Consider the following 15,418-nt stretch of genomic DNA (forward strand, 5'->3'; position numbering starts at 1 on the left):
CATCCTGGAAACAGTGAGGGAACAGCCCGCATGCCTTGGCCCTGGCCCAGAGACCCTCCTTCTGCCAGAGAACCTGAGATCTGTCCCACTCCTGCCCAGTCCCCCATAGGCACCCTTGATGCAAACGATGTAGAGCTGGCCACGCCCACCCAGTAGGCCATACACACTCTACCCACGCCCACCCAGTAGGCCACGCCCACCCTGGCCATACCCACCCGCCCCTTGAGGGCAACTGCAATGCTGATGCGGCCCTCAATGAAATTGAGTTTGACACCCCTGCCTTAGATTAAGACCCACCCTGATCCAAGCCATTCCCAGATTGATTCCTCTCAGCTTCCAGCCTCAGGAAGGTAAGGTAAGGTAAAGTAAGGGACTGCCTCCTCTTAAAATCCCCCTCCAAAGGCCTATCTCCCCCACATCTCTGCCCTTTTGGCTTCCTACCTGCTACTACCACTTGCCCTCATTGCCCAGCCTGGCAACCGGCTGCGCCCACTTCACCAAGCACTAATTCACTACCTTTCTTTACAGTGCAGCTGGGGCTTCTGTTGTGTGCTGGGCATGGTTTTCATTCACATGCTAACCAGGGCCTCCATTTACCTCCTCCACTGGTGTGCCAGCCAGGTCTTCACTCATGCTCTTCCCAGGGCCACCCTGGACTGTCTTCCAGCCTTCTAGCCTGGCATTTTTTTTCACACTGGTGTAACTGAAGCCTTGTTTAGTATGCTGGGCTTCTTTCTTTCAGGAGCAGCTGGCAGCAGCAATTAGATAGACAGCCACAATGTCGGTGGCCCAGGTGGGCCTAAATTTTGTTCAAATCACCTTGGAGGCACTGTGTCCTGTACCACTCTACACACGCACACACAAAGAGAGAATTTAACATGTTTATTCCACACCTGCAAGACCCTTTGTCATTCTCTAAGTTCTGCCTGCAAGTGCAGTTTGCTTGGAAGCTGCTCTCAAGAAAGTTTGTGAAAGTCAAAGTCTAACAATGACAGGAAGTTGTCCCAAGCATGAGGAAACCAGCAAGGAGTCACAGAGTCAAGGCACAGAGAAATCAGTACAAGTCCAAACACAAGGAGGACAACAAGTCCAAGGGTCAAGGCCCAAAGACATCAATGAGTTCAAGGAAGTCCAGAGCACACACAGTGAACAGTTGTCTCCAACAACTCTCAGGCCCCTAATGCCAAGCTAAATAGGCACCAACGGGTGTGCTTCATTAGGAGGGGCAAGGCTGCCTCCTCATGAGTAGCCTCGCCGACCTCTGTTGCACTTCTCTCTGCTTGGCTCAGTATGCACTAGGATTCAACTCCTCCTCTCTGATCTCCCCAGCGCTGGCTCTTCCTCACCTTCCAAGCTGACAACCAGGGAGACTATTACACATTGCAACAGATAGCACTTCAAGGATCAGTCACAAATCCCTTTGTTCATCATCATCATCATCATCACTCTGAATGGTCACTAAATGAATGGATGTTGAGCTAGTTGCTTTAGATCACACAATCTGAAAACTTGGGAAAATGTACTGTATCTTCTATTTCACCTTCAAAATGACGTAGATTTTTTTTATTTATCCCCCGAAGATATTGGTTGTTGTGGTTTGTTGTAAGAAAAGCAGACAGTGGGAGACTTAAATGACTACATAAAAGCAAGCAAAGAGAAAATGCTAATAAATGTCTGCAGGGGGAAAGGTTTTGAATGTGATAGAATGAAAGGCAACATCCAAAACTGAATAATTAGAATAATGAAACTGGAAAAAATCAAACCTCTGCATAGTCAAAACCTGAAAGAAATTGAAGGCAGTGTGAATAGTAGCAAAATATGGCAAGGCTTGTGATTGATCCATTAGGAAAGAGAAGGAAAGATTGCTATTTGCAGCCCCAGGATATAAGCACTGGCAATCAATGCCATTTTTAAAAAAAAATAAAAACCCTGAAAACAGCAATATGGATTATGCAAAAAGAAAGAAAAGACTGATCACCTAATAAGTAGCTGTAGCAAGACTGCTCAGATTGTGGCAAAAAATGTGCATTGGAATGTGTATAATCAATATGAATTTGATAGGTATAGGTAGGACCATAACATTGAAAGTGTGTTCCAGAGTGAACATGTAAAACTGTTGTGGAACTTCTGAATTCAGACAAACTAACATCTGGAACACGACCTGCCAGACCTCACAACAAATCAATAAAAGCACATTTTATTTATAGATGTGGCAACACCAAATGTCAGTAAAATAGCTCAGAAGGAACTGGAAAGATTATAACATATTAGGATTTACAACTGAAATGCAGAGATTGTGGAATTAACCAGCGATATGGTAGAATTGTCAGAATAGCTGAAAACAATAGAATTATTCAACCTCACAACTTTCAACTTACAAAACAACAACTCTGCACGTGCATATACTCTTGCAACAATAGCAGGACAATCCTTATGGTTTTAAATAAAGTTTGAATTGATCCTAAACCATCACTTATTCAGTATTTTCAGACGAAAGAAGTTTCAGAAGCTTTTTACTTGGCCTTGGTTACATGTGATCATTGCTTACAAAATGGTTTTGTGTGGTTCTAGTCTCCTTTCTAGCTGCTACTGGGTGTTTGTGTCCCCTTGAGTCAGTATAGACTCCAGGCAACTTCCTGGAGAAGCTTATGCTCTTATCATGTCAAGAATTTTCTAAAGTGGTTTGCCATTGCCTTCTTATTCCTAAGAATGAGGAAAACTGGTTACAAAGGTTACCCAGCTGGCTGAGAAGACTTGGAAAAATAGATCAATGTTTCAGTGTTATTTGGTAAAAGAAGCATTAGCCTTTCAGTTAAACCAGTGGCCTCCAACCTTTTGGACACCAGGGACCGGTTCTGTGCAGAGAGATTTCTGCATGGATCATGGACCAGAAGGGGCGTGGTTTCTTGTGCTCCCTGCATCCCGCAGATGGGGCTTCACTTGTTTGCATGTCCCAGTTTTTGGCATGCTGTGGCCCAGTGCTGGTCCACGGACCAGGGGTTAGGGACCCCCGAGTTAAACAATCTAACAAATAAGTTCAAACAATTCACAGAGAATCCCTCTTAATTAATTGATAAAACTGAACAACAATTTTTTCCCAAAGTTTTGCTTCCTGAGAAAATTTTGGTGATAATGATTATAGGCCACTTCAAGCTGAACACAAATATAATTTCATTATGACAGTATCATGAATGAATCTTGAGAAATATGAAATTAATTTTTAATGGCTTTTTAATGTATTTAATTGCCTAATGTGTCCGATATGTCACATGAGTTCAGCAGGGACAAAAGTGTTTTGCTGCTGATTTTCATTTGTAGTCAGTGTCTGATGCATCTCACTATAGTATCGACAATTATCAGCCAGCATTGATGGATTACAGTTGGGCCGATACCATTTTTTTTTATTGTGGCAATGTTCTGGAGGAAACTTTCATTATGTTTGTCACTAACTGCACCTAGATTTTCAGGAAAGAAGTCCAAGTGTGAATGCAAAAAGAAATCTTCAGTGACATGTTGTGTTTCATGGTATTATGCTATAAGAAATTTGTCAACCAGCTGGATGTAGTTTGGTGCTCTGTAATCTCCAAGAAAATTCTCGATGACATCCTTGATTGCTTTCCAGGTGATTTTCTCTGGACTCATTAAGAGATCTTAGGAAGAATAGCTACAGTGAAAATGAATATTCTACCGAAAATATTCTTCTTATTTCAGATGATCCTGTAAAATTGGGAAAGATCTTTTTTGACGAGCTAAACACAACAGTACTGAGATTTATTTGGCAAGGGGAAAAAAACATGAATTAAAGTGAAAATGCTACAAGAAGCTAAAGATAGTGGTGGATTTGGACTCCTGGACTGGAGACTATATTATCAAGCAGCTATCTTGCCATGGCTTAAAGAATGGATAACGCTGAGAAATAAAAGACTATTGTACCTTGAGGGGCATGAACTACAAATTGGTTGGCATGCCTTCCTACGGTACGGGAAGAATAAAACACACAGATATTTTCAAAATCACTTTATAATAAAATTATTATTATTATTATTATTATTATTATTATTATTATTATTATTATTATTATTATTATTATTATTATGAATGTACTTCTTTTAGAATGGGAAAGAATAAAGGAGAAAATTTATACTAAGCTACCTGAATGGCTTTCAACAATGGAAGCTTTTGCTTACCCAAATTTAATTAACTATGATAAAGTCGTGACTTATAAAGATATCTTGGATAACAAAGGAAAATTGAAAGATAGACAAGATTTACAACGACAAGGTATTGATTTGGCATGGTGGCCATATTTGCAAATTCAAACAAGATATGAAAAAGATCTAAAGACAACGGGATTCTATAAGAACAGACAGCATTTGATCAAACATTGTTAAAAACAAATGAAAATTTGATTAAGAAACTATAGATTTCTGCTAAATTTAAAGATGGAAGAAGAACAAGTAAAAGAAAACTGGAACCAAATTCTTTTGGAGTGGCCATTTATTTTTAATGTAAGGCAACTCTCTTGCACAGGTGTCCCATTTGCACATATAACATCAGTACTTGGTACAGATAAAATTACTACTTCATTTGAACCCAAAATTTCTGTTGCTAAGTGAGACATTTGTTAAGTGAGTTTTGCCTCATTTTACAACCTTTTTTACCACAGTCGTTAAGTGAATCGCTGCAGTTGTTAAGTTAGTAACACAGTTGTTACCCGAAACTGGCTTCTTCATTGACTTTGATTGTTAGAAGGTTGCAAAAAGCGCTCATATGACCCCAGGACCCTGCAACCGTTATAAATATGAGTCAGTTGCCAAGTGTCTGAATTTTGATCACGTGACCATGGGGATGCTGCAACGATCATAAATGAGAAAAACAGTCATAAGTCACTTTTTTCAGTACCATTGTAACTTTGAATGGCCGCTAAATGAACTGTTGTAAGTCAAGGAATACCTGTATATCCCAAGCTGTATTCCAAGCAGCAGAGCCATTACTTTTAAATGTCCACAAATATTCCAGCTTGGTGTGCAGGATGTGCTTCACAAACAGTTCCATGTTTTCATATGTTTCTTTCATATGTGCAGTATAGTCAACAGATACTGCACAGTGTACATTGCCATTATGTAGAAACAGACAATTTCTATAAAATGGTAAATGATAGTTAAATTAAAGGTCATGATTAGCAGCCAAAAATCTGTTAAGATACGTCCAAAAGTGTTCAGGAAGCAAAATCATTGTTGTTTGATGTAAAGGGGGTTTTGCCTATTCTTTTTCCAAGATTTTGTAACCTCACTCTATTTTTCCCCAAGATTAAACTTGATTAATGAAAATATGTGTGAATCAGACTCCTCTGATTATGTGTGACATGAAGAGCCTGAGACCAGACAGGCCTATTATAATAATAATGCACAAATTTTAACTTGAGAAACACTTGGTTCTCAGTGTCTATGGAGATTCTCAGTCATCCAGGTCATGGTTGTCCCAAACGTACTTTTTTCAAGAGGCAACTGGACTTTCTTGTTTTTCTTTGAAGACGTTTCGCTTCTCATCCCAGAAGTTTCTTCAGCTTTGACTCAGTCACAGATTAGGCCAGGGTAGTAAATTTCTCCTAACAAAATTGAAGTTTTCGTAACTGCAGCTGCACTTACAAAAGAGAATGCAGTAAAGTTGGGAAATTTGATGATAGCTCTCCTGTGCCATAGCTTTTTTGGCAGTTAGAGGGAGAAAGCTTAGCAGATGTGGAAGGGAAAATAAGTCCCAAAAGAATAAGAAGGAATAACAAGCTAAATGTAGATCACCGACGGGAAATAACTGAGGTCTATGCTTCTGAGAGAGAAAAGCATTTGTAGAAGGGGACATGTATCCAAAAGAGACGGCATGGCCATACTGTGTGTGAGTAGTTGCCAAAAATTACAGAGCAAGTTGTAAGATTAACCAGAAATTACAGAAACCGGACAGTAGAATTGGTTCCTGTTTATTATTATTATTATTATTATTATTATTATTATTATTATTATTATTATTATTATTATTATTATTATTATTATTGTTGTTGTTGTTGTTGTTGTTGTTGTTGTTGTTGTTGTTGTTGCTGTTATCTCAAAAATTCCAGTTCTTTACTGAACAGTGTGTTGTCTAGATATATGTATTAGAATATAATAATCAGATTCATAATAATCTTATCAAAATATCATATACTAAAAGTAGAAATCATATTATTAAAAATAGTATTTCCCACATTAACATTAATTGTATAACAAAGTATTTACTAATCCATTATAAATCTTCCTCACATAATCCACATTTTCTCATATTTCCATCTTTCTAACCTCTGTTTTTATCAGCTAACCATTGATTAAATAAGTCCCATGTCATGCAGAATTCAGTTTCTTCTTTTTCTTTAATGTTTAACGTTAATCTGTCCATTTCTGTGTATTCCAGTATTTTTTTAATGATATTCTCCTCCGTAGGGGTTTTTTCATTTTTCCAAAATTGTGCATATACTATCCTAGCTGCTGTTAATATATGTAAAACTAAGTGAGTATTACCTTTATTGTAGTTTCCTGGTAACATGCCCAATAAAAATATCTCTGGTTTTAAATCTATATGTTGTTTTATCATTGCTTCCAACCATAGGTGTACTTTATTCCAATATTTTTCTTTGCTTTGGGACATGTCCACCACATGTGATAATACGAACCTGGTATTTGATTACATTTCCAGCATTTAACATATTTATCTTTGTACATATTCGCTAGTCTTGCAGGTGAAAGATGCCATCTGTAGAACATTTTATAAAGATTTTCTTTGTATGCTGTTGACATTGTAAGTTTATAGTTTCTGTCCCACAATTTCTGCCATTTATCTAATTCTATTGTATAGCCAAAATTCCTAGCCCATATTGCTTCCTGTTATTACAGCTTCAGAGAGTGTTAATCTCTAAAGGGTAGGTAGATTAAAAGACTGGGATTTTCAGGAAAAGATCTTTATAAATATTTCATGGGATTCTGCAGTGCAAGCTATCTTTTGTAAGCACAAACTGCATTACGCTGAATGCACTACATTTGAAATATATCTCAATGTGTAAATTTTATTTGAAATCTGTATTTCAGTTCAGTTCTAGCTTTCACTGGAATAGGGTCATTAAATACTTACAGACAGACACTCATGCACATGCAAACACACGAGAGATTGCTATGATGACCAAAATGGCATTTGTTCCAAATCTGATTTTATTTTTTTCTGGTCAAATTTCTAGTAAAAGAAGAGGTTGAAAAAAAGAGTGTCTCTCAGAGTAGACAGAAAATACTGAGACATTTGAAAAATGACAAAGGCAAGGAAGAGTAAGTATCCCATTTCATTTGTTTTGAGGGCAGAGCAAACATATATCAGTAGGAAATATGGCACACCATTGATTATTAAAAGAACTACTCATTAATTTTAAAATGTGCATTCTTCACTGCATATTTCCACAAGGAAAATGTTATTAAAATGATTCAATGATAATACATTATTAAAAGTTATTTGACAAGCTACAAAATTATTTTAAATAATAAATTATTTTAGTTCAGGGGAACCACACAAATCAGTGGCAAAAGATGAAAGGTCAGCTTTTGAAAATTACGTAGATAAATTTCTCAAGAATGCCTGTATACAACAATGATATGAATAAATCTGATACTTTGGTCAGCTGAATTAGTAGGTAGAAGAAGACCTACACCTGCCAAAATTTATGGACCAGGACAATATGACCAAATCCTTGTTTTGCCTTCTGATCCAAAGATCCATTAAAATCAAATTAAATTTGTGTTTAAAATGTGAGCTATTCACTTTGGTGAATATGAGGGAGAAGGGAATTTGCAATGGGTGGATAATTATTATATAGTGGCAAGGGAGAATCTAGACAATATACTGTATATACCACCTATTTATTCCTCTTTGGGGGATATTAGTGATATGAAGAAATCATAGGAAGGCCATGGGACAAATTTAAATTTCTAAAGTAGTCTGCTAGCAAACACGTTAAATTCATATACGTCTGTACCAAGTGTTAGCTGAATTCAGCAGGAGCTTTAGTTAGAAGATGTTCCCTGAACCAAAACAGATACTGCATATTAAATACCAGAACATGTTAATTAAAAGTGAAGTATTCATAATGAGATCACTTTGAATGCAGAGTAAAGGCTTAACCCAGCTATCAATGAATGCTAATTGACATTTGTTAATTTGAAGTAAATGGTAGATTAATTAAGAAATATATAGAATAAGAAAGCCTCACTGATTCTAAATTACATCTTGAAGAGAAATAAAAATTGCGGGGAGGGAAACAGAAAGCTCCACCAGCTTTAAAGCACCTTTCCCTTATTTGTTTTTTGCCATTTGCCTGAGTGGTCAAAAGGCTCATAAATGACACATTCTCTAATATCCCTTTTTGTCATTTTGGGCACCAAGTCACAACTCCCATCTTCTCTCGAAGCATCTGGAACTCAGATCTTGGTTCGGTGGGTTTGATTCACCATCATTTATGGATCATTACTGCATACTAATAAGTGTACATAGTGCTACCTCATGTCCATCTGCTTTATTCCTCAATCTTTGATTTCTGTGACAATTGAAAGCATTTTTATTGTCTTCAAATATTTCTGTAAATTCTTGGGTTTGGTAACTCCTAAGTCCTTGTCAAAGTTGACAAAGCTTTCTGAATTTTTCACTAGCTGTACTCAGCCTCAATGGAGGATAGTGCCGTGGTAGTATGCTTTCTGCTGGGTCAGCTGATTGCTCCATCACTATGGAGGAATTGATACTTGCTTGGAGACTTACAAAGAGCTATATGTCTTTCCCTGCTGTTTCTTTCCACTTCTCAGATTCAGGAATTTTATATTTCAAATCCACAAAGACATTTCTAGGATGAGGTTGTTCTTTAACTCCCTGGATGGGACACCACTATCTCCTAATTCCTCTGAGACCAAAAGGTCAAAAGCCAGAAAATAAAAAAATAAATCCCCTACTTTTTGTAATCATTTCTGTACATATTGTTTGTGGAGATTATATAGAAGTTCAGCCTCAGGTTAAATATAGTTTATTTTTGAAAACTCTTTGTCTTTTTTTCATCAATTTAGGGTTGTTTTTTTCTCAAACAATATGATAGTATAACATGATTTTAAAAAAAACACTAATGAGATCAGATTGCTATCTGAAATCAGGATATGATATTTCTGTGTCATAATTGTAACTAAGTATAATATATTAAAGGGACGCGGTGGCTCAGTGGGTTAGGACGCTGAGCCTGTCGATCAGAAGGTCGGCAGTTTGGCGGGTCGAATCCCGAGTGCCGCGTAGCAGAGTGAGCGCCTGTTACTCATCCCAGCTTCTGCCAACCTAGCAGTTCGAAAGTACGTAAAAATGCAAGTAGAAAAATAGGGACCACTACGGTGGGAAGGTAACAGCGCTCCGTGCCCCTTTGGCATCCAGTCATGCCAGCCACATGACCACAGAGACGTCCTTGGACAAGCGCTGGCTCTTCGGCTTTGAAACGGAGATGAGCACCGGCCCCTAGAGTTGGAAACGACTAGCACGCATGTGCGGGGGAACCTTTACCTTTACCTTTATAATATACAGTATTAACAGTTGCCTCCTCAAACTACATGCATACCATACTACATACATACCAGCTCTTTAATTTTTCATTTGTATATTGCCAGGCCTACTTGTGTTGAGTGCAGAATTAAACTTTGTTTCTGACATGAAATGTCACCTTTCCTTCAATTAATATCAGCTGTTTTTCAGCCTGGTTTCAGTTATTGCTTCTCAGACCAACTCCAACATGGATCTAAGTCTTCTTCCAGTCACCCAAATATGCTTTCTACTCTTACTGCAGTGGTAGATACCAATATGCTGAGGCAAGGAGGTTAGAGATTAATTATTTTCCTTTATGTTGTGTATTGGGCTTGAGGTGTTAGACCACATGCGTTGCTGGAGGAGCTAACGGCTGTCCAGCAACCCAGATAGGCCATCTCCGGTCCTGCAATTGGTCAGCCCCAGGCGGCAAGCGTGGGTTCAAACCTATTGGCTGCCACCTAGGGGCTAGACTATATATTGTGGCTGGTTGCGGCCCAAGTTTCAGTACAGTTCCAGCAAGAATAAAAGTATGAGTTATTCTGTACTCAGCCTCGTGTCATCATTCCTGCTCTCCAGAGCCCACGACTTAACACTTTACATTTCACTTTTTTTTCCTTTATCCTTCTTATCCTCCTATATGTTATATGCCTCTCCACAATTCCAGATTATCTTCAGTGGGGATTCACTATTGCTTCAAATCTGTTTTAATCACTATTGCTGTCTCTTCAATACATATTCAGTACATATTCTACCTTCAAGAGGAAACACTCTATTTATTCTATTCTATCCTGGTTTTGCCTTAGGCCTGCATGACTTTTTCCCCTCTTACTTTTCTTCTATGGCATTTCTCCATATTCTAAATTAGCAGATGTTTTCTGAAAGTTTAACCTAAGTATTTTTTCCACAATAGTCAGCCTCTGAACCCACAATTAGGAGCTATAAAAGTAAGTCTTTCCAGGCTTTTATCTTATCCATTCTAGTCATTAAGTCCCTCCCTCCCTCTCTGTCTCTCTCTCTCTCTCTCTCTCTCTCTCTCTCTGGGCTGTTGGATTTGATTTTTTTCCTCTTATCTTTTTTTATATGGCACTTCTCCATATTCTCACATTTCTCCACATTTTAAATTAGCAGTTTAACCTAAGTGTTTTCTCCATAATAATCAGACTCTGAACACTAAAGTAGGAGCTATGAATCTGAGTCTTTCCAGGCTCTTATCTTATCCACACCTGTCATTACATTTTTTAAATCTCTCTCAACCTAATAATCTTCCAGCAAATTCACAACTATTCCTTCTCCAACAGCATCAAATACTGAGTAATTAAGTAGCAGAACATCCCATTAAAAAGAGAAAATGGTCCTAATGTAGACGGTTTAAATGTCAAATATGGATTAGACCAGCTATCAATGATTATAATTGAAGTAAATATATATTTTTTTAAAAAAAAAATATGAAGACAGTTTTTGAACAAAAAGTTCACAAAGTTGCTTCTATCCAATCCACATCTTAAAGAGATGGAATTATGAGAGACAGACAGACAGTATAAATTTCCTTTGCCTCTTAAATACAGATTTATCTAAATAACAATAAGCTAGGCAGAAACAGACCCAGGGACTGTTGAGATGAAGACACTTCCCTACATCTGTTTCTTGCACTTTCCCCAGTGGTCAAACTGCCTCATCGTGCACAAAGTTGACCATCATCAAATTCTAAATGAGATGGTAAATTTTTAATTGACCCAGTTACTATGCATCAAGAGGTGGGAACTTCACACTGCAGCTACTTTTTCATATATACATATATGGGAGAGATCAATATGACTGATTAAATCTGAAATGTGTCTTTTTCGAAACAGAAACCGCCGACATCATCTTGAGGCAGAAGTTATGGAACGACTGGCAGCTGATATGCTCTTTGGATATAATGGTCCTCAAAATGTAAAAGCAGCTGTATCACTGTATAAGCTTTTAGCTGAAGGAGGGTCCCATAGAAGCCAGACTGTATGTGTTTCTTTAATTAACTGCAGTTTTAAATAATTACTAGTCAGTTTAAAATGAATAATTAATAATTGAAAGGAAATAAGTGTATGTACATGGAACAAAGAGATCTCAACTAAGGGGTAAGTAAATAATGAATTCAGCTGACTAATTTTACAAGGAGTTTTGGATGTATGCATAAAATATACCCACAAATTTATTGGCTGATCAAAAAGTTAGAGCAAGACTTAAGCCTGAATTCTCTGAAGAGAGTATATAGCTGGAATGTACATTTATAAGAATGTTAAAAGGTCAGCTTTACATTTTTTTTCAAAATGATATCAGAGAAGGTGGTGTTCAATTTATGTGTGAGGATAGAGGACTGGAGAAGGAATATAATTCAGGTTGCATAGATTTGAGAGGGATGGAGGGTTCCATGGTAGTGGATAAAGGGTTGGAGAAAGCTGGAAAGTGGAGTTGACCTGGAAGGTTACTATTTTGGTAAGACTACAAAAGCAGTAGAGAAAGTTATTTGACCTGCAGATGAGAGAAGTGGAGCTTTCAATCTGGAGCAATGTGGGTAGTGACAACAACTCTGCTACAGTAATAATCATTGCTGAAGGGTGGCTGTCGGGGTTTGGAGTGGCAGCAGCAACAGCCAGGCATGGTGGCTACTATTGCCACCATTGCTGGAGATGTCATTGGAGTGTTGGCAAGGAATGGCACACAGGTGGATTAGTAGCAATTGCGGAGTAGGATTGGGAGTGGAGGAGTGCAGAGCCCAGTGCTAATAAGAACTTCCAGCTGGTGCTGGAATGACATCAGTAACAATGGCAGCGAGATAGGAGTAGAAGGTGATAGCCATTGCTGCAAGGGTTGGCAGTAACAACAGCAAAGGAAAATTGTAGTGGAGTTATGGTCAAGTTAACAAGGGTGAACTTTAATAAGGTTAAAGACTGGATTTAAGATCCTCTGGGAATGTGCTTTCTAATAGGGTTAGAGATGGTGTGAATACCAGAATGCTGCCTTCCATCCATAGGGTGGTTGTAGGAAACAACAGAGTTTGGAAAGGGGAGTGTGGTTGGTTTTGGCATGGTGGTTGGAAAGATAGGTTGGACTATGGAAAGCAGCATGGCTGCCCTATCCAGGTGGTGTTAAGATGAGCTTGCACTGGATCTCTTCTATGAAACCCTGTCATTTAGTGGAACCCAGAAAGCAAGGGTTCCTCTATTATGTAGTTGCCCTTTTGAACAATATTCCACTGAGATCTAGATGGCAGCAATCCTGTTAGCTTTCTGGAAAGCCTTGGATCCAGCTTTTCAACTGAGCTCTACATGTATGTCATAATCATTATGAGAGAGCTTTTTGGGAACCTTGGTTACATTGTAATGTGTTATATATTGTGTTTGTTTGTTTTTTTATTGTGTGCTATCTAGAATTACAAAGTGGGCAGCTATACAATTTCAATCAATAAATAATCCCAGAGATTTCTGTTTAGCTTCCACTAGAACATCTACATAACTCTCTAGATAACTGATCCCCTGCTCAAACTGTTTCCTGAACACCCAACTGGAAACTGTTTTCATGTAACAGATCCATGATTTCAAGTCATGAGCTCTGGAATGAGAAAAACAAGATTTTTTGCCCAGATTTTTGTGTTGAAAATGAAGTATTTATTTTGTTGGCTTTGTGGGTGGCGGAAGACGTTATGCCTACTCATTGTCTCACACTTTTTGTCTGTAGAAAAATGATTTTATTCATTATTCAGGATACTGCTTTTAAGTAGAGCTAGAAGCATTGTTAGACACACACACACACACACACAATTCATGGTCTGATTTGGTTGCTCCCTTCTGAGAGGAGGTTTTCAAGTATTTATTGAAGAACTATTACATTCTGTAACAGCTTTGTTCCTTATGCCATCTGTCTTGTAAATTCCCAGCATTCTTTTATTTTGCTGCGTATATGTATACATTCAAAATAGACTGTGATGTTTCTTTATGTCATAAAATGTGTACGAGGGGGGTATATGCATAATGGTATTTTTTGAGAGTTGAATGCAATGAAATTTCATTTTGATGTATGCTGATTAGTGTACATTTAAAGTGACCATAACATTTTTATTCTATTCTTCTATTCAATTACTATTTGTATGGTTTTCTTTAGCTTCCTTTTCGGCTGGCAAAGCTATTCTTGCTTTTCTTAGCTTATCCTTCATATATTAATGAACAGGTTGTCTCCTCTTTCATAGTCAACAAGATATAAATTAGGACACCATAGAAAATTTGGATACACCTGATCCCAAGTAGTGGTAGGCAAATTGCTTATTCTTTCCCTGCTCAACTTTAAAAAGGAAATGTGACCTCATTGACCTCCTTATGAAACCTCCCCTTCCTCTGCAAACCAGTTGTTTTTCACAGAGTAATTGTCAATGAGAAATTAACACAGATGAACATTCATTCATTCATTCATTCATTCATTCATTCATTCATTCATTCTACTTAGATCGCTATCTTCTGCATTGATCCGGCACTCTTAGTAGGATGCTATCCAGCTATTTAGTGCTACTGCATGAAATATGGAGCACTCTACACAGTTACAAATACAAATGGTTGGATCACTGCAATATTATTCCTTATCAACAGGAAGACCAAGTCATTTCAGCTTCAAACTTTCATGTAGTTTTCAGGACCCCAGAATTTAGAGTAAAATCACTTGAATGGAGAAGCGTTTGGACAGCAATAATATAATAAAGAGACTGTGCAAAGACCTTCCCTAAATCTCACCATAGTGTATGCCAATTGATTCTTATCTGGGAGTGAATCCAAGCTAATCATTGCAGGAAATTTTGATAAAACCACATCACGGTAACTTTATCATAAAGATTTTAATTTAACAAATTTTGTTAAGTTGGTCAAGAGACGTTCTGTTGTTGCTCTTTTGGTTCTACAGGCATTAGGATTCTTGTCATCATATGGAATAGGAGTGGAACATAATCCGGCAAAGGTAAAAGGAAACACTCTGGTCTGTTAAATCTGGTCTAAAATGGCATTCAAAATATATTTCTAGCATGGTTTTATTTTTTTCCCCCCCTTAGGCACTCATATATTACACGTTTGCTAGTATTGGAGGAAATCTTATATCTCAGATGATTGTGGTTTGTAAAACATATGTTTCAATTATTTTGGGTTCTAAATTCCTAAATAATAAGGAAAATGATTTTGATTTTTCTTTTCTTTGTTTAGGGTTATCGTTACTGGTTAGGAATCAATGTCCCAAAGAATTGTGAAGCAGCATTAACTAATTATAAGAAAGTTGCAAAGTTCGGTGAGTGCTCTTGGTATGTTGAATGTACAGTTGATTTAAAATGTATAGTAGTTTAAGACCTTTATAGAAAAAATGGGGAGGGGCGGAAATCCCTCACTTTACACAATATAAAAGGGGAAAATTCTCAAAAGAACATTGGCATCCATTTATTTGGAGTACAAACTGGTGCTTAAAGGCAGTCATAAGTGCACAGGGAAAAATGGAAAGATTCTCACTTATGAAATGTCCTTGAGCAGAACAGTTTTTTTTAAAAAAACTTTTCCAAAACCCAAAAAGATTCAATAAGTGCACAACAGTAATCTACATAAACTTCAGTTCCTAAAACCTGTAAATAGAATTTAGGAATAGTCCTTTGGTTCTCTGAGTGTGCAGAGGGCAGAAAACTCCCTCCACATTATAGCATATCTTGTGTTTTCAGATATATGAACCCCACTGGCTATGATTTTGCTTTTTTGGTAAGAGTCTAGGAACACGAAGCTCGCCTTCAAAACAAAGGCTACAA

General features: G+C 37.6%; 1 protein-coding gene across 1 annotated transcript in view; it reads left to right on the forward strand.

Moving 5' to 3' along the window:
* Positions 1–988: 988 nt before the first annotated feature.
* SEL1L2 (SEL1L2 adaptor subunit of SYVN1 ubiquitin ligase) overlaps positions 989–15,418 on the forward strand; it is a gene marked incomplete at both ends in the record, with an annotated part of 32,369 nt that continues 17,939 nt past the window's right edge. The window contains 6 exon segments of the mRNA XM_081343336.1: positions 989–1,145; positions 7,259–7,343; positions 11,469–11,613; positions 14,542–14,595; positions 14,687–14,746; positions 14,835–14,916. Of these exon segments, the coding sequence (XP_081199462.1) occupies positions 989–1,145; positions 7,259–7,343; positions 11,469–11,613; positions 14,542–14,595; positions 14,687–14,746; positions 14,835–14,916 (583 nt within the window).

The sequence above is a fragment of the Vipera berus genome (genome assembly GCF_964194415.1).
Source record: "Vipera berus genome assembly, chromosome: 1".
Taxonomy (NCBI): Eukaryota; Metazoa; Chordata; class Lepidosauria; order Squamata; family Viperidae; genus Vipera; species Vipera berus.